The 23,443-nt window shown below is 46.5% G+C and overlaps 1 protein-coding gene and 1 long non-coding RNA gene across 3 annotated transcripts in view; both read right to left on the reverse strand.

The window, feature by feature from the left end:
* The window catches only part of HYDIN (HYDIN axonemal central pair apparatus protein), a 58,026-nt gene extending 43,665 nt beyond the window's left edge, over positions 1 to 14,361 (reverse strand). Inside the window, exons 1-3 of one of the 2 annotated variants that reach the window (XM_088171947.1) lie at positions 14,149 to 14,168; positions 7,212 to 7,332; positions 5,478 to 5,597 (exon numbers count right to left, since the gene is read on the reverse strand). In XM_088171947.1, the coding sequence (XP_088028073.1) occupies positions 5,478 to 5,507 (30 nt within the window). In that variant the 5' untranslated portion in view covers positions 5,508 to 5,597; positions 7,212 to 7,332; positions 14,149 to 14,168. Of the gene's footprint in view, positions 1 to 5,477; positions 5,598 to 7,211; positions 7,333 to 14,148 lie in introns of both variants that reach the window. The other variant, XM_088171945.1, reaches the window with a different exon arrangement.
* Positions 14,362 to 15,425: 1,064 nt separating this feature from the next.
* Positions 15,426 to 22,681, reverse strand: LOC148222387 (uncharacterized). Its single transcript, XR_015806313.1, has 3 exons — positions 22,541 to 22,681; positions 16,736 to 22,446; positions 15,426 to 15,534 (listed from the first exon to the last, which is right to left on the reverse strand). It is a non-coding gene; the product is annotated as an uncharacterized LOC148222387 (long non-coding RNA).
* Positions 22,682 to 23,443: the final 762 nt, after the last annotated feature.

Genomic DNA, 23,443 nt, shown 5'->3' on the forward strand with positions numbered 1-23,443 from the left:
TCAGGAATGAATTTTGCAAACCTTACAGATTGAGCTTGTATTGCCTGAAAAATATTGTCTTCCTACAATGAAAAGAGCAAGAGGACAGAACAGAATAAGCTGTGCTATGATTTTACATGCTTCCTTCTTCCTTTCAGATAATCTATTAATAACCCTGAAGGACACACAAATGTAAATATTCCTGTCTGTTGGGTATTTGCCAGTCAGTTCCATAATGGTTTCCAATTAGGCAGAGACTGTCAGACCACAATGCAAGGACACCAAGGAACACAGGGTGGCATGAGAAGATCCACACTGGGCAACTGGAACCATAAAACAGGAATGTGTTAATCAGAAGCAGCAAGAGGAACTAATTGGAAACGTTGCCCAGCAGAAACATTAGCATTTCATATTTATAATGCAAGTGCCAATAAACAAAGAGACATGTCAGCTCTTAATTTACTTTCTGACAGTCCAAATGTGCAATACATTCCCAAATGACTGCAAGGCGATAGGAAACTGCTCACTTGTCAAGAAAGGGCAACGTGGCACGTGGCATTTCAGCCACCAACAACTCACATGGCCCTTTTGTTTAGGACTCAGCCACAGTTATGCCTTGAATCAGGAGTGACTTCACTGTAGTCAGACTTACCCCAGGGAAGAGCAGATTCAAAGAAAGAGAATATAAACCAGCTGAAACATCCCCAACCCTGACACAGGGGTTTGTACCTGTAGCCCAGTTCACTGGGTCATCCACAATCCCTGTGGATCATGGAGCAGTTGAGATGCAGAGGCTGTTCAAAGGAGCACTCCTAAGCCTTCCACAACCAAAACACAGATATTCTGCATGCCAGCAACTTCAAGCCCAATGCAAGTGGCTTTTCAGAACCATTTCTCAATGCCTGCCTCTTTGCTAAGGGGTTTTCAAGGTGCTCTCCACCTCCTGCCTGTACTATCGATGTGTTTCTAGCTGAGCTACAGCACTTTGGTACTTCGCTGACTCGCACTCCATCGAGTACAAGACAAAATGTTCAATTCGCACAAAATTCTGATTCTGTGGTGAAAATCCTCACGTGCTCCTCGCTGAGCAGCACATAACCCTCTCCTGATGCCCTACAAAACCCCTGCAAGGAGCCCAAAGCCTAGTTCAGTGAAACTGCCGGGAGTGTCAGTGAAGCTGTGCAGAAAACCTCTCACTGGCAGAGCTGCCTGTGTCGAGCACTCACCAGTTCAAGGGCAAGACAAGGGACAGCATATGGGACATTAGGTGCCCTTGTGGGTTATCTCACCCTTCTTCTATCTGTGGTGATACTCACATGTTGCTCTGCTGCCTCTCAACTCCAAGTGCAGCACTTTGCCCTTCACGGGTATCAATTTACCTCTTTCACCCTGAAAATGAGCACTAATTCATACTAATAAATCACATTCTAAAAGCACCAGTGTATTTTGCAAAGCCTACCTCAGTGATACTAAGCTCTTGTGCCACTTGGGTAGTACAGAGAACTGCCCTAGGCCAGTATAATTTTTACTCTAAATTTTAACGGTGTTAAATAATTCCTCATTCTCTCCTAAGGAACAAGGAGTTAGGGAACACAGGGCATTTCCTCTTTAGGTTTCTATATCCATGCTGCCTGAGGATAGGACAAAGTGTTAAACTAGGTCTAAACAGCAAAGGGAAGATGGGAAACCAGCTGCACCCAAAGAGCTCCTGCACCTTTGCCTTTGTGCAGAAACATCAGCTGGCTCAGAGCTCCCCCCATCTTTGCCTCTCCAAACGATTCAGGTGAAGAATGGTGCTAAGGGATAGCAGGATGCTGGTGGAAAGAGTCAGCCTGCCTCTCTGTTTCCCTGCAAGGCTTCCTTCCTCCCATATCTAAAATCCTCCTGTAATAACAAGCCTCTAGATAACAGCACTGAGATTAGACTTGCCAGGGCCTCAGCACTGATGTTCAAAGCCTCAAGCAAAAGCACAGCATGTTTGGCACAGAGCAGTTGGGAGCTGCCAGAGGAACCAGTGACACACATGAAGCCACAGCGATGTCACTGCCCACAGGTTGTACCTGCCCTGCCCGAGCTCTTCCAGGCAGGTGTCCAAGTCACCTGCAGTCACCAACCTCCTGCTGACTAAGGGCATGTAGAGCTCAGTGTGCCTGTGCCAGGCTGGCTCCCTGCCACGGGCACAGCACCTCCTCTCCCCTGGCCTCGCAGCTGGGTCGTGGGCAGGCAGGTGTTCTCAGGGACAGCAAGGCTGGGGAACAGAAGGTGTGAAAACATCACCTTTGCTTCAGTCCAGGGTGAGGCAGGGAAGTGAATCCCATCTGCCTGGGCAACACAGCTCAGCCAGAGGCAGTAGGGAAGTGCCTGGTGGGAAGGAAATGCCAAGCAGGTCAGACACCTGCAGAAGGATGGAGACAGAACACCTGAAGCAAGTCATCCACACTCTACAAGCCTAAAGAACCTGCCTGCTTCTGCCTGCACATGGCCGTGCAGCTGTGCTCCAGAGGGGGAATGTGCTAGTGAAGCCAAAACAGCACTTGCTTCTAAGACACCAAGTTTGAGTGGGGTAGTCCAGCTGTGGGGATACAGTCGTGTGGGCAGACCAGCAAGACAAGGACATCAGACACTGTGGCCTTACTGGGAGTAAAAGAAACCTGAAGAGCAAAAAGAACACAGCAAGACAGAGAGACAACCCCCAAAACAAGGAGATAGCACAGAGAATTTAAATAGGCTGTAAAGAAGCAAGAGAGAAGCACAAAACATTACCAGGAAAGGTTGAGGCAGAAGATGAGAGCAGTCAACTTGCCAAAGTGATGGAAAACCACATGACACCCCAGGCTGTGCCTATCAATTAGGGGCTTCAAAGGCATTTTCTGCCTGGAGAAACATGACCAGCACTGACTCACAGTGTGGTTTCATTACTAAAAGCCAATCTTGCCTCTCCAGGGGCTCTTGCTGCCTGGTGATTGTGGTCAGGCATCTGCCCATGCAGGCAAGCTAGACTGCTGGGCATTCCTTCCTGCACCCAGGAGGCCCTGCAGGCATCCTGCTGCCAGGTTCTGCCCTCTGGAATACACACACAGAGCAAAAAGGCATTTTCTAGCACACAGACATCAACCTCTGAGCACCAAATCACATCTCACAAAGTGTAAACCAAGTGATTTTGAATGACAGGCAGCTTCACTAATAAACAACAAACTTGCATGAGGCTTGGGAAAAAAAGGAGGCTTGTTCTGCACCACCCATCCAAGCCTGATAATCCATTGCCAAGGCAGTCCTGAACTCTCCAAACTCCATCTGCTACAACAACATCGTGAGGCAGTGAGTTCCAGGGGCTAATTTCACACTGAAGGCAAACATTTTGGTCACCAAGACCCCTGGAAGATGAATACACGTGGCTAAGACCTTCAGCAAAAGTCACCCAGGATGTGTCCAAGGGTGGTCAGGAGAAGCTAGAAGACAGAAAAGTAATTTAACAGCAAACAGGTGAAACCCTTCTATATCTGAATGGTTTCAGAACCTCTGTTTGGAATACACCTGGCTGTTAGCTGGATTTTTATAGAGCAGGCCACCTCAGGTTAACACACAGTCTAAGCTGGTGTGACTCAGAGGAATTTGGAAATCTGGTGAGAAACCTTGGGGACAGTACACAATGTTGCTTTTCTCCAGGACTTTACTAAAAGCCAACAAAATTAGAATACAATAACTTCTCTTGGGATTATCACCTGTCTTTATGCACTTAAATGCACCAAGTATTTTCTTCAGAGCTGATTATACTTTTACAACTGTGCTGTCCAATGGCTGAGGTCTTACTAGCTTCAAAATTAATTATTTGGGGAAAAAAAATTAACAGCACACACTTTTGTATGCCCCTTTTCAGGACATACAAATCCCAAGATGCAGCTGTACAAGTTCATTATTTTTTACTGAGAGTGGCAGAAATGTTAATGCAGATGTCCTTTTCCACTTAAGGAAGCATGAGTAGAGCAAAATCACTGTCTGTTGGCTTGTACTTAGCAAAAACAAACATTTGAATGTGGTGCATGGATACTGGAGCAGCTGAAGCTAAAAGGCTCAGTAGGAACAGAGAAACTGAGGCACATTTGGATCAGCAGAGGAAATCTGCAGCAGAAGTGCCAGAATCAGCACGGACCCCACCAATGGAATCACTTGGGCATGGACATCCATGCTGCACCTTTCCAATATCCCCAAGCCAAATGCCAGACCAGGAATGACGTGGTACTCTCCAGGAATAACTGAGGGACCAGAACTGCATCCTTCCTTGCTAAAGGGTTTCCCCTTTGCAGCTGTGTCCCTGTTGAAACCTCTTATCCCAGGATGCACTTGGACTTCTCTTTTTCTTTCTTTCTTTCTCCACCTGTTGTATGCCCCATCAGCTTTTTTTGGCCACTTGTTTGTTTCTCCCAACAGGTAGCTTTGGGAAGGGGTTAATACAGCTGCTCCTATCACACTTCCATCTTCCCATCCTGCCTTTCTCTCATGCACATCTTGCTCTTTGTTACACAACACCACCTCTAATTACACTGTTCTTTTTCTGGCCTTTCTCTACTTCTGCTATATTTTACTGTTACTTATCAAGAGAAACCCTTGTGTCTGAGAAAGTGCTTTGGGAGAAAAGATTGAACTCTGCTCCTTTCCTCTCTTGTCTCTTCCCACTAGCTTGCTCTTGGCACAAGTGTCATTTGAGAAAATGCTCCCCTGACTGAAATTCAAAAGGTCTCAGTTTTCCTCTTTACAGTGGAACACAACTGCTGACATTTTTCAACTTTTCCATTCTCAACTTTCTTGGGAAATTGCAAAACAATCACAATTTTTTCAAGTGAAGGTAGAGACCTTCAAGAACATTGCTCTAGAGGTACTGTGGTTCACCAAAGGGAAAGCAGAACATTACCTTGCCTTTGGAAAACCTGAGCAGAGGTGAATTAAGCTTAGCAGGAGCCTGAAATGGCACCTAAAGGCCTCCCACTGCTTCTGCTAAATCAGCCCGATTCCAGGGCTGTTTCAAAACACATTTCCTGCAGTGCCAATGCCACTAATTATAACTAATTCCAGCATAAAGTGTAGAGAAGACTCAACACCTGAACTTTAAGTGCAGGTTGCACAGAGGCAGCTAAATAAGCTTAGAGAGGCAGAGATTCCTGCCAGGAACCAAAATTAACCAAGGAACCACGGGACATGGTGCACACTCAAGGTAAAGCATGAGGGCAAGTAAGAACTGTACACCCCAAAACATTCCCATCAGTCCAGAGTTTTCAAGGGAAAGAAAAAGGCCAGAAAAGGTTGCTTGGGTTAGATAGCACCAACATACAGCCAAAATCGGGGAGAATCCGCTGGGAAGTTTTCCACCATCTTGCAGAACAAAGGTGCTGAGAGATTTTATTGTGGATGTAGTGCAGCAGGTGTGCTGTGCTGTACCCCACCTGAATTACATCACTCTCCTCTTCCAGCACACTGCTAAACCTCCATGTGCCAGCACTTACCTTGTCCCTGCTCCTCAGAACCACTGGCATTTCACAGACCTCACCAGGGGTGTAGTTCTGAAACACCACCTCTGCTGGGCAAGGCTGAAGTGAGCTGTGATCCAGGCCAGCTGCTGAGAGCTGGAGAGGCAAGAGAGAGCAGGGGGAGGTTCAGGTGCTGGCAGGAAGATTCTGCACTGATCCCCAGTGAAGTCCAGACTCTGGTTGAATACATCTGCCCAGCCCACACTGGGCAAACAGTGGCTCTTCCACCTGTGCCCTGGGCTGATCAAAAGCTGCTGGACCACACTGAGCAGGCTCAAGCCAAGCTGCTCTTTTGGCAGCTGTTTCTCCAGGTTTCCTTCTCCAAAATCCCAGGCAGCACTTACCTCTGGCAGAGTCGTGTGCTAATGGGGTTGTAGAGATCCAGGGCACTGACTGACAGAGCCCTGAGAACTCCTGGAGCAGATGAAACCCCAGAACTTACATCAGGCTCCATGGGAAACAATTTTGGGATGACCTTTACTCTGAGACAGAGTCCCACACAAGTCCAAATACTTATTTTTATTTAATGCTTAGACACCAGTAAGAAAAGAACCATACCAGAGGAGGTAAGGGCAAAAAGAAAGTAACACAGCAGTTAGGAAAAAGACAAATGAGGTGAATGCTGGATGGGGATAAGGCTCAGCTCTTTTCTCAGCAGTTCTGGGCAACTTGAGTAAGACTGGAGTTGGTATCTCCTTTTTCAATGAGCTTAAAATGGCTGCTTTCATGTAATCTATTTTTGGTGTTGTATTTAATAACATTGCAAAGGCATGTCTGAAATGATACAACAGCAAATGCTTGCTGAGCAGAGACATTACTTTGACAAAACCCCTCCCAGCTTTTGTCTCTCCTCTCCAGGTGCACTGTTGCCACTCAAAACACACAGGTAGGTCTCCTGCATGTCCACAGGAGTCATAACTGGCTGAAGTAAGGAGCTGCAGCACACTGCCAGCTATTTGTGCATCTGTGTGAGGCATTCCCAGCCTCCTGTGCTATCCAGGGCAATCCTTAACCAGTTTGTTACAGCTCTCTTGCTGACAATTTCAGCAGCCTCTCTCAGTCATCTGCCCACCGGGACTGTGCTTTAAGCTGAGCAGCCCTCTAAGAAAAGCAGCCTTAAACACAGCCTTCAGCTAACAGTGATCCACATAAAGCACATGCACTCCCCTCTGCCCAGGGCAGGTTCCCTGTACATCTGGCAGCCTGCAAAATCTAACATCCCATCAGGGTCACACACATTGTTCCAACCCAAAGCTTTAATGCAATTAGTTTTGTTAAATCGGGGTAATCACCACAGGCCCTCAGCCTTCAAAGGCCAATGCTGCCACTGTGGAGGGAATCCTTTAACCCTAAGCATTTAACAGTGACCACAGCAAAATAAGAGGTGGCTATTTCAGCAGAAGAATGGAAAATGGCAAGTTCATTCTCTTGTGTCCTGCCCCAGCCTTCTCTCATTAGGGATGGCAATTACACTCCAGCAAGCCCCACCAGCTTCAGCAGAGGTTATTTGTGTTGACTTAGCACAAATCAGGATTCCAATGTCTCACTGGGGAAAAATGGTTTGCCTTTCCCCCAGCAGAAGGAACTTCACCACCAGCAGCAGTTTGAAATGACGAGGTATTTCAATGAGCTGGAGGGAAGCCTGTCACAAGCACACACCCTCTTCAAATGTCACATCAAACAACAAGGAAAAGGGCAGGGAAAGGCTACCTTGTGATGGAGGTCTTGCTCTTGTCTTGAAGCTGGACAACCTGGGGCAGATTCATCTCCTGAGTGCTGGCAGCCTCTTCTTGATAGTGAGAGACATCTTCTGGAAGGCAGAGGGAGTCAGCTGAAAGAAAAAAAAAAAGCAAGAGACTCAGAAACGCCCTTGTTCAAAAAGGCTTTTCTTGTTCAAGTGCCAGTGATGAATAATTTGTGATCACAGCCACTAGGACAGTTCTGGAAGCCCTGGAAGTTACCTGCTGAAATATTTAACATCAGTAAATTAATGATATAGAGCAGAATGCACATGCTGTAACCACGTGGCTCTGTCCCATTAGCTGCTCTGTGATTTGATGTGACATGTTTGGGGATTTCTGCTCTTTGGGCATTTGTTTCCCCTTTAGTTTCACTGGATTGAGCTGGTGACCTTTGCAGAGAGTGGGGAGGAGTTATCAGAACTCCCCTAACTCCATCCTTGTACAACACTCACAACCCACAGTGTGGAGATGTCACTGCTGGGTGGGTTCGAGGGAGGCAAGAAAGCAGAGCTGTGCCAAGACTGAAGTGCACAGGAACTGGTCCAAGTTCCAGTGCTCTCTTTTTAATTAGCACTTGTTTTCTCTGTCTGGCCTCACAGACCCCTCCACAGAAGAACACAGAGATGTCCTTGACAGAGCACCAGCACCAGGGCATCTCCAGCCAAGTGAGCTCCAGTCAGCAAAGGGACATTTGTGGGTGGGAAGGAGGAATTGCCCTGACTGCACTGCTGGGCTGGATCTGTGCTCCACACAGGAGATGAGACAGAGCAGCTGGTTTGGAACCTCTTCTAGCTGGGACCAGCCATGTCTCTCAAGGGTTTGAGCAGAGTTTGAGCTGCCCTTCACATGCCAGGTGCCCAAGGGCAGGTTAGTGAGTGCAGCACAGGTGAGCGTCCAACCTGGCAGAAGGAATTACACAAATGGGATGGAAAGAAGCACACACTCATGGCTTCAGCTTTACATTGGTTTAACTTGGCTCTAGTCCCTTCACTGGCTTCATTGCCCTTCTCTGGACTTGTTCCAGCACCTCAGTGTCTTTCCTGAATGAGGGGCCCAGAACTGGACACAGTACTCTCACCTGTTGAGAAGTGCAAACAGATTTGATGTGATTATTTCACCAAACTCAAGGGGACCATTCACTAGGTACCTTTGTACACTCAAATATAGAAGTGCACATCTCTGTGCCCGTGTGTGGGAACTGATCATTGTCTGTGTGGTAAGTAATAGAGTGAACCTTGAAAACAAACTCTGCTGGGTCACTGAGGAGACTTGCTCAGAAGTTTCTTTAACAGAAGTGTCTCCAGGCTGTGGCATCCTTCAGAACTGGAGAACACAAGGCCTCCCCACCTTGTTTCCCATGGCCACAAAGATATAAGAAATGCCAGCAGGCTCTGGTGTCTTTCCCTCTACCCCACCTCCCCCATGACTGTTGAACCCTATTTATTGTAATTATTAACCAAATCCTTATTAATATCCAAGCTGTCTTTTATAACTCTTCAGAATATTCTCAAGAATTCAATTCCCACCAAAAGAATCCTCTTTTTGTGAGCACAGAAGGAAGGTGAACATCACTTGGCTGCTTAATTTTTCAAGAGCAGCTGACCTGATGTGATTTGGAGTCTGGAGCTGCTAAGGACTCAGAGTGTTATGAACAACCTGAAACCCAGGGACACTGCTGCCCCAAGTGCAGACAAAATCAGAGCACCTTCCTGCTTTGCAAACCAAGTGTCCACCCTTTGTGCAAGAATGTTTCTGCTGATGTTTGTAACTAATGGAGCAGAGAGTTCAAGACTCTGATTAAGAACTATAGTTTCTCAAGGCTAATTTGGTCAAGTTACAAAAATTATCCAACAAATATGACTCCTTCCAGGCGTGAAATTACCACACTGCACAAGAGCATTTCTCCATGGACAATGAGGGTCCTAATTTTCATTTAGTAACATCCAAATTCAAGGCTTCCTATAGGCATTAGAAGTTGTAACAGCATAAACAAAAGCATGAAACCATTAAAGGAACATGAGCAATTAGCTCAAACAGAAATGCAACATATGGGAAAGCAGGGCTACTCCAGACTTTATCCTAGTGGCAGTTGTTCTCTAGCATTCTTATCCTACAAGAAGTACAAGTAAACAGGGTCATTTCTTTTCCAACCACCAGCCTGACAGCCACCTCTCTTTCTCTGTGTCACACAGTGGGTGGACAAGAAAGGGCAAGAAGAAAAGAAAACCCCAGAAAGCTGGTTTCAAGCACTGACAAGACTCAAACATGGACAACATTCACTAAGCACTGCTTTGGACTAGAAATAATGTCCCCTGCCTTTGTAGCAAACTGGGCCAAGGAGCAGATGCATTTGCCCACTTCTTATTTTTGGAGACTTGAGAGACCAGCCCTAAACTAAAATTATTTCCATCCTGACCTTAAGCAAAATCTCTGACCATATTCCCTCCTGCTTCCTTCTGTTCCACTTTTTTTGTGTGTGTGTGTGGACTTGCTTTATACAAGGCATTGTCTACACAAAGGCAACCATTTCCTTTCCATCAAGTTTTATGCACATCCACAAGCAACCCAGTAACTTCATTCCTTTATTCTCAAAGCAGTTACAGCACTATACACATAATCCACAGGGCTGCTGTTTCCTTTTCTTCTTATACAAAACATGAGAGCACAGCACTGTCTTATGGACACCAGGACATGCTGCAGCAAGAACTAGGATTTAGACCTGGAAATAACTATTTTTCAAGAGAGAAATCTAATGGAGGATGATACATTAATCTGGATTTCAGTGATTTATTACTTGGTTTTGAAAATAACTGGATTATTTGTTCCAATTTTCTAACTGCAATTTCATTTCACTTGAAATGAAGTCTGTCCATCATGCCCACAATGCTCATTTCCAGACAGTTTCTACTCTCCATACCATCCTAGTCTAGCAGCTTCCCCTACCCTCTAGCCCTGGAGAGAAGCTCTTCCCTACCCCATAGTTCTACTTCCCTAAAGCCTCCACGGAGCAGGTTCCCAGACCTGGGGAAAAGAAGCAGAACTAAGAAATCAGCCTGATCTCCCCACAGGGATAGAATGAAACACCAGCCACGACACAGCACAGCTCCAGCCCACCACCCCTGTCCCATGAGGGGAGATCTCCATGTTCCCCACCTCAGACAGCTCTGTGATACACAGCAGGATTTAATTAAGTTCCTGCTCTAAGGATATGTCTGGGTTATAAAATTGCTGTGCAGCTTGCAGTGATGGTGGGGACTTCTTGCTTAGCTATAGATGCTGGAATAAAGGGAGAATTGAGGAGGCTGAATCTGGGATGCCCGTGGTGATCTTCAGCTTGGCACCCTGTTGTGATAGATCTGGGTTTCCTGAGACATGTCAGGAATTGTACCCCAGCCTTGGGCATATTTCTTCATTGCTTTTCTATGTGGCACAGCTGTCCTGGCACAGCTGGTTCCTGTGACAGTATTACAAAGTGCACCTTAGAGTGGCATTTGATAATGCTCCACGTGCTTCAGGTAAATTAATTTTAGACACTGCAGACAAACCCATCACGTCTTTGCTTAAGGAGTAAAGACGAACTTTCCACACTGAATTACGAGGCAAGAATTTAATTTGTATTTTGCTCACCCAGAGAGGACCCTGATCATATCAATGCAAAGGACAGCAGGCAAATCTCTGTGTTGCCACAAATCTGACAATACCTTTGGGGGTGTCCTTTGGTGTTGCACCTGGTGAATACCCTCTGATGAGCTTGTTCCAATTAATCAGGCACACATTTACACACACAGCAGCCAAGGACACACAACTGACAAGAGCATCTATGCTGTCAGATAGCTTCATGCATTTTTGGCACAACAGATGCTATAAACAAAAGCTTCTCAGGAGACTCCAGGCCACAGGCAAACCCAATCCTTGCATCTGCTTGGCAGGGAGCAAGGAACCCTCCATTTGGAAACCAACATGCATTATTTAGGAATTTACAATCCAGTTAGGGAGGATCTGAGCTCTGAAAAATAACTGGCTCTCCAGCTAGCCAGCTGTGGAGACTCACTCCAAAACATCTCTGCATGACAGATGTCAAGGTGAGTCCCACCAAATCTCTCATACCTGGTCTGAGATGCACTCACAGGGCTGCTCCTTCCCTCAGCTCCAGCACCTTAGAACCAACCTTAGAGGCTCCCACCTGTTCAGCACAGGAGTGAATTCTGCCTGCTGCAGGCAAAGAGCACAGATTTCATTCATGCTCAGAGAAGTTGCCAGAGAAGCCTCAGGTGCTTAGCAAAGGAAATTGCTGGCAGGAAAGGATATTCATGGAATTGCATGGTAGAAATGACATGAAACTCAAACAAGGCTTGCAAGCACCTCAGCACCCAGTGCCAATCCTGGTGCTGGTACCTCAGCCCACTCTCAAACTCAACAACCCTGCTCTCACACTCAGCTGTGTCCCTGCTACTGAACTCACCATGTATTTTTCCTTCCCAAACATTCGTCCCCTGCCAGGCAGGTGGAAGGGGCCCAAGCCATTCCCTGGTCCAGCTTGTCAGCCCAGACAACGTCATTTCTACATCTCCTGGACTGCTGCAAGGAGAATGCAAGTGAGCAAAAGCCTAATCTGCAGGCTGGCACCTTGAATGCTCAAGAGCTAAGGAAAAGCCTTGGCTGGGGAGCTCCCTGGATGACAGTCTTTTAGCTAATGACTATTTAATGTACAATGCATAAGCAGTCTCTTGAGGGGAAAAAAAGGACAAGAAGCATCTTTAAAGTGAAGGAAAGATTTGTTTCATGCTGTGGGCTCACAGATACTGCTGAGACTCCTTGCTCCAGGCAAGCCAGGAAAAAAGGGTCTGTACAGGACCTGCACCCTGCTCCCAGATGAGTGGTTTTGGCCATAACCTGTACTGGATAAATAAAAGCACCTTGACCTCTTCTCTTTAGGGCAGCAATAATAACCTCTGAACACTGCCTGGCTCATGAACAGTCTCCTCCATTCTGCTGACATGCAATGATTTCTTAATGCATCTTTCAGCTGCATCCCCAAGATGGAACACAGGACATTCCCAGCATCCCTAAAACTCATCCACTCCCTTTCTGAACCATCCCTTGACTTGTGCAGCATCAGCTCTCAGTGCACAGCACAGGGTGCACCATGTTCACATCCTGACCAGCTGCTTCACCTGCCAGGACATGAAGAGGCTGGACATTGGCTGAGTTCTTGAAATGCTTCTGTAAATCCAATGCCAACCAAGATGGTTTAATCTTAGACTTCCAAAGCTTCTCAATCAAAGTGAAAGTGTGTTCATGCCCAGTTCTCACAAAGGAGTTTCAGTCTCTGGAAGACCATAAATATTAACTCAATTCAGAGACACCAAACTAGACACAGGGAACCAGCCAAAAGCAGAAGCAGGAATAGAACTGCTGAGCCTGTCCTTGGCTGGCTCCAGCCTCATACCTGCTTCTCCAGCACACACACACAATACTGGCTGCCAGAAAAGTAAATATTCTGTATTTACTGGATTGCTGCTCTAATACTACAGCACTGGCTGTAATCCCAAGGTGTTACAGAACAAGCTTTAAACTTCACTGATTGTTTTTCATCCTTCAGGTATGGGGCACATGTGGAGAACCTGCTATGAGTAATTTTCACCCCTCTGGAGTAGCCTAGCCTTTTTATTTTCTCTAACTACATACAGGAGTCTCCACTCAGCTCTGCTCCCAAGCTCTCCCTCCTGAGGCCAGACAACTTGGGCACCAAAAGCCACCTTCCATCCACAGAAGGGACACAGCCACCAGCACTCTAACACAGGGGTGGTCACCAGCATCCCCCACTTTCCCCACTTCACAGGGCCACACTCACACACTGGATCCCCTGATCCAGCCAGGCTGTGGCTCTCCTTCAGGAACAGCAGCCCCAGCACCACCATGGCAACAACAGGGGTGTCACAGGGGAAGAGGCAGTGGTGGTTTCCAGAGGTGACAGCTGCCTTGACAGCACTGGGATAAAGGGATGCTCAGCACCCACCTGGTGCCCACAGAGGAGCTGCTGTGGTCCCCCAAGGTAGCAGAAACCAGGTGCACTTCCCCACATCTGCTGGGATACTGGTGATGCCTGGCTGGCAGTGCCTTGTCTCAATGTAGTAACAGCAGCTCAAGGACAGCCCACAACGAGCACAGCAAACACAGAGCAAAACTCCCTTCAACACACCTGCAAGAACTGCAGCATGTCCCAGGCAGCAGAGAGGGGACACACTTGCCCACAGCCCAGCACAGCAAGCCAGGCACCTCAGCATTTCAGACAAGCTACCCTTATCCATCCTAGCAGAGTGTGATCAAACCAGGCTCCAAACTCTGCTCTCTTTACAGGCACAGGCCACTGTTAGGATTTCAGCTCCCTGCACAAACTTTCTCTATCCCCTGGGAAAAGCTCTTTGCATAGCTCTTCTCCTCCTGCAGAAGTAAATGAGCATACAGCAGCCAAGGGCAACAGGCAGGCACAATGCATTATTAACCTCTCCTTTGCTGCAGTGCTAGAAGGACACAGAGCCAGCATCCCCAAAAAACCCAACTGCAGGCTCTGAGATGAGACCTCACAGCACAGGCACACCCTGGCAGCTGAGCACCAAAACCAGAGACCTTGGGGGGATTGCAAGAGGCACATCAGAAACATCTCTCCTGTCATCTCTGCTGCACTCACCAGATCAAACCAGTTAACAGAGTTAACTTGACACTTTTGGTGTCTTGCAGAGTACACAAAGCTGCTGTAAAGGCTGCAATGGGAGCACTCCCTACTCCTATTTTAACCCATGAAGTGCTCACTTCAAGAAAGAACTGACTGCAATGATCAATCACTTCAGATCTTATCAAAATATTTACATTCCCTAGTGAATAACTGCACTGAGATCACTTACCCAGCTGCAACCTTAAGAAGGTTCAATCATGAAATTCCAAACAAGCAGCCCATAGCCCTCTTTGTTCCAAATAGGGTTCGTATTTGTTTTCTTCTGAGAAAAAAGGAAAATAAAGTTGGGTCCTTTTAGCCATATTTCCCCTGCCTTCCTCTGAGCAATAAAATCACCCATTGCAATGGAGAACATAGATTTATTTTTTTTGGTAGCACAGACCTCACCACACAGCCTAGGGTTTATTCTCTCCCTTTTTATTCCCATGCTGGGAATCAATTTGGTTTCCTCATTTTTTACTTAATTTACATCTCACTTTCAAACCCTGAAATGCTTCTGTAGTCTTTTCTAAATCAAGACATTATTTCAAATTCCTTCCTTTTAGAGACCCTGACATTAGCTGTGCAGTTACCTAATTTGAAAAGAATAAATTGTTTTATCTTCACTGCCTTTTGAAAGAAAGCAAAATCCTTGACCCCAACAAGTGTAATGCCTCCTACGTTTTCTTTTTCTTTAGTTCTATGAAACCATTTAATCTAGCCAGCTGTCTTTATGTCAATGCAAAAGAAAATTTACAAGCCTCCAGAAGTTAATCACAGTTCAAGGGGAATCTCTGACATGGAGGTTAGGAAAGGCAGTAACCAAGGCTGTGCCTGCCAGGAGATGCTGCCTTGGAAAGATGGGTGGGCTTTGGATGGAGGCTCAGACCTGACTCAGCAAGATACTGGCACAGGATCTCAGCCTCAACAAAAAAAGGGACAGATGTCAAGGGTGACAATGATTCAATAGTTGCTCCTGGGGATGCCACTACCTTAATCTCAACTACCTTGGCATCCTGTTTCCTGGCAGCTAAAAACCATCTGAGACGCTGTGACAGTGAGGACAGTAACATGCAGCACTCTGTAGCACCAGGGCTTAGTGGTCTTTCCCAGTCACAGAGGCAGAGCAGGGCTCAGTGTCTCCTCCCTCACACTCAGCTCTTCTCTGCTAGCAGGGTCCTGCCAGGGCATTCTCCATCCCACCCACCACAGGCTGGGAGCACCAGGCTCTCCTCTGCTCCACCCAAGACACAGAACAGCCTGTGAGCCCAAGCCCTCTGGAAAGGGACATCTCCTGCCACTAAAACCATGGCAATACCTAAGTACCCAGCCGATCATCCCACAGTCAGCCCAAGGACCACCCCAAATACCACAGACAGGCCTTCCCTCCCGCTTCTCCAGGCTAAGGAAAAACTGTGCTTAACCAGATCCACAACAGCTTGGCTGGCACCTGGCTCCTGGCATCACCTGGCAGCCCTGTGCAGGATGAGTCTCCTGGCTGCACAGCAAGTCAGACATCCCCAGCCCAGCAGGTCCAGTGCCTCTGCAGGGCACTTCCAAACACCAACAGCTGGTTCTGTGATGAGAAGAAAGGGAGAGAAAGATTAGAAAACACAACAGTTGTAAATGGGACACAGGGAAGGGACAAACCCAGCCCCTGACATGCATTTCAACCTGAACCCACAGGAGCACTTGGCATGATTAGAGCAACTACAAAGCACCAGGCTGTTCAAAAGCAGCTCTGTGAAAGGAGTAGCTTGTTTTATTTATCACTTGAGAAGCACCAAAGGAACAAGCTGCTGTCCTTGCTGCTGCCAGCAAGCTGGTGCAGCTCCCTGCAGCACTCAGGGCTGCTGGGCAAGGAACTTGCCAACTGAAGTAGGCACCAAGAAAAAACAAAATCAAAGCCAAATGTGGCTTTTCTTGCACTGGGCAGTTGCCTTCACAGGTCCAATATAACCACACAACAGCCACAATTGCAGAGTTTGAACTCGTGCAAAATCCCAGAGCATTTGGCTGGATTGCTTAAGGAGGGACTACTAGATTGCCTTTGGCTTAGCCAAATAATTGATTGCATTTGTATCCAAATGTCCTCTGCTTAAAAGATTGGGAGTTTTGCTAAAAAACAACCATGCAGAGGCTGGGCTGGAACATGAGCTAGGGCTTTCTAATTTTTAAACAAGGCACCTGGTACATCCCCTAGAAAAGCCTCTGCTCTCTGTCCTGGAGGTACTGTCAGACTCTACAGCTTTTATCTGATCAAGGTACCCATGCTGACTTCCATCATGTCATATATTGGCAATGGGAGCAGAAGGACAGACTGTAATTTTCCACAAAGAGGTTGTCCAAGTTGAACTGTTAAACAAGCTCCTCAGGTTCTTCCTTTGAAACTCTTCCCATCCTTCACACATTCCAAGAATCATGAATAAAAGAAACAGCAATAAAACCAACTCCAAATATATCCTGAGATTCTCCTTGAGGGAAACATTCCCACTCATGAAAGACGAGCTTTGTAATAATCATATGGCCTCAAAAGCAGAGGGAAAACCTTTTACAACATAAAGCAGAGTCACTCATGGAATTGGAATGGTTGATTGGAAAACCTGGTCAAGTGGGTCTGTGTAGCAGATTCTGGGTGAATACATCACCAAGGGCCTGAAAGAGTAAACCTGCCCAGCCACTGATACCATTTAAAACAACTGGGGGATTAGAAGACAGAGAATAGCCACATTAAAAAAAAGAATCAAATAAATAAATTATAAAAAGATAAAAGGCACCTGAGTGGGGGCAGGAGCAGCCAGGTTTGCATCTTGGTGACCATCAGCACAAGCATCTCTGGGTTCCAAGGCTGAGCTGCAGGACAGACCCACCTGATTGGAGCTGTCAGCCTCACTGCAGAGTTTTGGTTTCCCATTATAGGAACAGCTCAAGAGGGTGCAGGTTTGATTTGAGCAGCATCTCTCTGCCAAGGATGAAAGCAAGGACCTGAGTACCCCATTTGTGACTTCCTCTCACATTGAAAAGTCTTCCTAGTGCACTCTGGCACCTGATCTCATTAAAAAGGAAGAGAGGGAACAGATGGAAGCATAAAAAGAAACTGTCAGCTGCCAGCCACTGCTCCCATCCTGTCTCCATCTCTCTCCCCACTGCGGGGGGAGCACAACCAGCAGCTCTTGCAAGGACAAGGCCAGCAGGGGACAAAGAGGATTTCAGGTGGGCAATAAACAACAGGAATAGATGAAATCTTGGTAAATAAGGGCTCCTTTTGTCAGGAAAGGCAACACATGAGAACTATGCCATGTCCAGGAACCCTCCTGTCCTTGCAAACAGCAAGGAGTGGTGTGCTGGCTGAAACAGCCACCATGCCTAAATCCTTTCCAGCATGCCTCCACTCTCAGGCACCAGCAAACCCAGGAGCAAAGTCCCAGCAAAAGATGAGCTGAGATCCCCAACAGGGCCTGTAGGAATCTCTCATTCCTCTCTCCCAGCCTGTAGTTCAGGTATTGAAGCATTCCAGGAAGCCTTGGCAGAACCAGGGGGTGTCCTATAATCAAGAGCATAAGAGAAGGGTCACAGAGCCACCACCCTTCTGTTCAAGGTGTTTGTTGCATGCCTGTCCCTGAGCATCCCTCCTTGGGTGCCACCACAGAGTCAGCCCTGCAACTTTCCCTCTCAAAGCAGCACAGGAACTCCCAGGGCAAGCAGGCTACAGAGAGGAAACTTCCCCATTTCCTTCACCATCCTCAAACATTTTCCTCTTCTCCAGAGAGAGAGGAAAAATAAATTCCACTTCTCCATGCCAGAGGCAGCACATAAGGTGGACCTTAGAGGACAGTGAAGGTCACAAACTTGCACTCATCTAATTACAGCTCTGCTAGGTATCAGACAAAGGGGCCAATCTCAGAGGCTTAACTTTCCATATTTACTGAGGAAAAGGTAAAGTCACAAGAGGAAGCAAAAAACTTGCATTCATCCCAGTGCTGGGAAAGCTACAGAGAGACTGATCTATCCTCTCTCTGTAATTAGCCTACCTTGAAAGCAGTCCAGTGGTTTCAGCAACATATAAAATCAGCTTTCTTAGTAAAAAATGGCATCTTTCACTAAATTGATGGGAACAAAATGTGCTACTGACAAACCTTATCTTGTCCATATTCTTGAGCATTGCTGGCTGGGTCAACATACCTTTAAAACAAGTGCCTGCAGCAGTCCTAAAAGGCAGAGAAAACAGCAACTCAGCCTTGTAGCAAAACTGTGATGCAGTTGATACTGCGCAGGAAAATTAAGGTATAAGTTTATTATGCATCAGCTTTTCTCCAGCAACTACCTACAAGCAGGGTCTTGTCCTACAGCTGGCACAAAGTGTCTTGCCATGCAGCAAAGTCAATGTTTGCTGCGGGCTTAGATGTCCAGCATGTCTGCAGTCAAATTACAGCACCTGCCTCAGCCACCCACCTAAAAACCTTGAAGAGAATTGGAAAGGCACTGACCATCACGCTGGTGCCTTCAGCATCCTCCATCACTAAAAAAGTCAGGAGAGGGCAAGTAAAAATTATGCCCAGGCACCAGGAACCTCTAGAGGCATCCATCAGCTGAACTGCTGAGACACAAATATCTACAGTCTCTCTTTAGCACAATCTCAAGGCAGATCCCTGGCTGCTGGTCCCACCTTTTTAATTAGGAACTGGATGCTAATTTCTCTCAGACAAGTTCACAACAACTTGCTGGGCTGAAAACATAAAGATGGCTTCAGTTTAATTTTCCTATGACAACAAGGCAGAGGTTTCCAAACCTGTTTGGAAACTATTTTTTTTTCCTGGCTGGTCTTTCCAGATCTGAGAACTCCTTTAACAAATGATATCTCTGTATAGAGACGCCTGGAATTAACCAAGCCAGATACATCAAACCTTCACAAGGAATAGCTGGGCTGCAAAGGGAGCTATGAATCTCTTTAGGGAACAGACCCAGGAATTAGCCCAGCAATGAGGCTGGTCAGGAAGCCAGTTTGTTAAATAACACTTTTCCAGGAGCAAAAGGAGCAGCAGCTTTGCAGGCTGACTGGGGAATGCTCCAACTGCTAACAGAACACAGCTCCCTCCTCTGCTGCTCTGAGAGCCCTCCCTCCCCACACAGAGGCAGCAGAACAGACAGAAAATCTCCCCTCAGACAGGACATTGGAGGCTGTAATGGCACCTTCAGTCCCTCGGCTTTGCTCCTCTCCACTGCTCAGCGAACTTTTCTGCCTCACTGGACACACTGGTCCTGGCATGCCCTCAGCTCGAGAGGGGACCCTGGGGAGATCAGATCAGCCCCTCCACGCTTTCAAGTTCACTGGGCTGCATCTCTGTGCAATCCTCAGACCTTGCACATAAGGGCAGCCTATTTTTTCAGTCTCACTGGCAAACTGAGCTTAAAAGCAGTTGGGGAGGAACATTCACTTGGGAAAGCAGGATTTCTCCTTCCCAGCAAGTAGCATTTGCAGGGCAGCAGACAAACTGGCTGACATTTGCAGAGAGCTCTGAAGGCACATAACCCTCTGCAAATGTGCATCATCAGTCCTGCTATTCTTGGCCTACTAAGCTTGTTTGTCTCCCACAAAAGCTGTGAGCGAGCACAACTCCTGCACGCGTCCTGTCTCCCTAGGAACTAATCCTATGTTTGTCCTCCTTGACTTAAGTGTCATTTGAGCCCACAGCAAAATTTCAAGGCCTTGAAACACCTGGCATGAAGTGAAAACAAAGGTCAGGTATGAAGCACAACCTCTCCTGGGGATGTACACCCAACAAGAAACCCTCTCTCACTATGCTCATAATCCAGGTGAACAGCTGCTCTCGGAGACAAGTGATCCAAGAAACTTCCCAGCACATCCCTTCCAAAGCCCTTCTTGGTCCCTTGGCTGGGCAGGGGCTGCTGCCAGCATGGGCTTCTTGCCTTCCCAAATTCCCCCCTTGACATTCCCACTTGCCCCAAGTCCACGTGGCAACCTTACAGCAATAGCAATTGCTCTTCCAATAAAATAAATTCGTCTAGAAGAGAAAAGGCAGCTGGCATCTGCTCCCTGCCAGGTCCCACAGCAGACATTTCTACATGTTTTATGAGGCTCTTTTCACTCCCTTTCACTCCACATAAAGCAGACTGCACAGGTGATCAGTGGGATCAGTCACACAACCATGGAAAGATTTAGGTGGAAGAGACTTTGGATGTCTCTGGTTCAATACCTCTGCACAAACTATACAATTTCCGAGTTGAAATAGATTGTGCAGGGAGGCACCCAGCAGTGTTAGGTACCTCCCAGGATGGAGATTCCTCACCTCCCTGGCTCACAGAAGCCTTCACCTGCCTTCAAAGTTACCAGAAACACATTTGTCACACAGGCTCCAAAAGATACTGTGTGCCACGATCCATAGTCCTTGGTCTGTAAGTTACCCTCAACATACAGCTTCAACGTCCTTGGCTCTTTGAAAAGAAGGAAAAGGCTCCTATTGTGGGTGTTGTTTGTTTTGAAGCAGCCGTGTGTTGAACCAAAATGCCAACTATTTCATACCATACAGCAGAAAGGCACTGAGGTTATCTGCCCTGCACATACAAGTGCCAGAAGATGGGTAACAGACCAAGAATCCCATGGGAATAAAAGCAACCTCTTTTAGCAACCTTTATCTTTGGTCCCTCTTCTTCATGGCCTCTTGCAGTCCAACAGCACCAAGCAGGCATTATCAAGGCCATAGCATCACCACCATCTGTTTCACTGCCTGGGCAATCAGCTGAACATAAACACAGCACATCAGAGATGGGCACCCGGGCAGTTGATTGTACAAACCAAAGGGATCAGCCAGGAAATAGAAAAGAGAGGCCTGAGTCACAAACAGCCTGACAGAGCATGCTGTAAATGGGCTGATGAAAAGGAAAAAAAGGAAAAGTGTTCCCAAAGCACCTAAGCCTTACCACAGAGGAAAAGTCAGAAAGCAGGGAACATTCCAGAGTCAGGCCAGCTGTAAGTGAACCCAGCTCATGGCTCAGAAAAGCAGAGCTGTAACACATTCTGAGTGCCAAGATTTGCTCAGCTAATATATGCCAAACAGCAGCTCTATTTGTTTTCCACTGGGTGAATAATCCTTTCTATCAGGATGCAATCAGGAACTTAACTCAGATTTAGCTGGGACAGTCTTTCCTCTGATTAGGAGCCTGGAAATTTCAGCGCAGCTACTCACAAGTTTCTTGCTTGCAGGGAGATTGTTTATAACAGCCCAGCAGATTAAATACAGCAAACATTCACTGCAAAAATCAAAGCAAAACCAGAGCTGCTCCTCACCTCTTTATACAGCTGCAGAGCATTTTAGTTGAGGGAACAAAGCAAAGGATCATTATTTTGCTCATCCCCTAAAATTAAAATTAAAACTATGCGACTGCTTTGCATCACTCATTGCCATCCAAATTTCAATGTTCATTTCTTTCTGGAGTCAGGGCAAAATAATGAGGACTTGCTACCTCCATATGCCTGCACTTTGGACTTTTCCATATGTGACTTACACAGCCACTGCAATGACAGAGCAAAAACCAAAGTGTCTTCTAACACTTGATAACTGAGCCTGGAGGGGTACAGCTCACAAAACAGTGGGGCCAAAACCTGAAACAAATACATGCTCAGGATATGGGGAAAACAGGAAGGAAAATGCAATGCTGGAAGCACCAGATTCCTGAAGCAAATAGCAGTATGGATGCTCTCTAGACAAAAAGTTCTGTATGCCAGATTCCCATCATGCTGTTAGTGAGGGGTCTGAAGGTTTGAGGCTGTCCTCAACCTTGCTAGAAGGGTCTGACTCCTATAGATATGCAGTAGAGGTTCTTAATTCACTCAGCCTTGGGACAAAAAAAAAAAAAAAGCTGTATCCTAATGATTAAAAGCTGACCTAAGCTGAACAAGGGACCACTGTGGAAGTCACTGCCAGAAGTCCAGGACAGAAAAGCAAAGGTCTCTCTCCAATCTCCATCAAAAGGGAATGATTCCAAAGTGCTTCCTACCTTCTGGGTAGCAAATCAGTCACTTGCAGACCAACCAAGTCTTTGAGAAAGAGTCTGAAATCTCCACTGCAAACACCTGACAAGCTCCAGATGTCTTCAGCATAGGGCTGGCTGAATTATCCCCACCCAGGGAATTAGCTAAACACAGTTTAACTCATTTGTCTGCTTAGTCCAGAGCACTTTTAAATACCCACATATTGATCCAAGTTGCCAGAGGTGTTTTAACCCTTGAGACATCAACAGCTAAACGCTGGTTGAGAAAGCAATTTTAAACACACTTATCTTATTTTCTTCAGTGTTTAAATGACTGTGAATGAACTGTTCATCCATCCTTGCTACCAGCTCTTGCTAGGAGTAGGGTTCATTCAGCTCCATTTTGCATGCAATTCCTGCTTAAAATACTGAGCTGGATCAACAGATTCTGTCCTGGAGGAAAAGGCAGCCCTGTGCATCACACAGCTTTAATCTGGCTCTGCAAATTAAAGGCAAGAAGCAGGACAGAAATAAACTTGGTATAAACTGATGGATTTTGAGGCCTGGTATGCTTCTCCTAAATCCAAACCCACCTGGGCTAAGGGACTGTTCCTTCAAGTACAAGAAGCAATACAGTGATCCCTCTGTTCTTCTTCTGGTTCTGATCACCAGAGAGCTGTCCATCAGCCTGTGGCCAGAAAAGCTCATATCCTAATTAAAGGCAACATTTAAAGCCCAAAACAACAGAGATTCATTGGCAGCATATGGCAAGTGACAAAAATACAGAAGCTTTTAGTAAGGAAAAACTAAAGTTTATAGGAGTCATTACTGGAAGGCTCTTAGGGGAAAGGGTTAAACATTGTCAATTGGGAGATTTAAGCTGCCTGGGAAATGTCAAATGCTCTCTGTAGTGATGCCCTAGCAAAGGGTTCATCTCTGAGAATGCAGACTGATGGATCATCAGCCCTGCCAACAGAAAGTAGTTTATTACCAATTGGTACAGAGAGTACAGAAACCTTAAAAAAAAGAAAAAAAAACCAAAACCGGCCGCTTCACCAAGACATCCAGCATCTCCCTCCAGTACCTACAGCCATGTCTGCAGTCCAACTCTTGTGTCAGAAATCCTCTCATAGAATATCCAGTCAGTGCTTTCAGGCTTCCAAGCCCCAGCTTTCTGGGAGCTGCACTCAAGCCACTTCAGGAAAAAAAGATTAAGATGTTCCTCAAGTTCATCAGCAGACTTCCAGGAATTTTCTCACCTCAGAGAAAACAAAATGAGAGGAACATTTTTATTCCTTTGCTCCAAAACAAAATAAAGCCAGCTACTACAGCAATAAGACAGCTATCACTGGAGTAGAGCTCTTCAAAGCCCTGAAATAAATAGCCTTGCCTCTGGCTTCCGGCTGCACTGAATTGCTTTACACCACCTTACACAAAACCCAACATTAAATGCCTCCTACAAGTTATCAAAGAGACAGCATTAAAAATGTTGTTGA

This window comes from Sturnus vulgaris, chromosome 12 (assembly GCF_052056855.1).
Source record: "Sturnus vulgaris isolate bStuVul1 chromosome 12, bStuVul1.hap1, whole genome shotgun sequence".
Classification (NCBI taxonomy): domain Eukaryota; kingdom Metazoa; phylum Chordata; class Aves; order Passeriformes; family Sturnidae; genus Sturnus; species Sturnus vulgaris.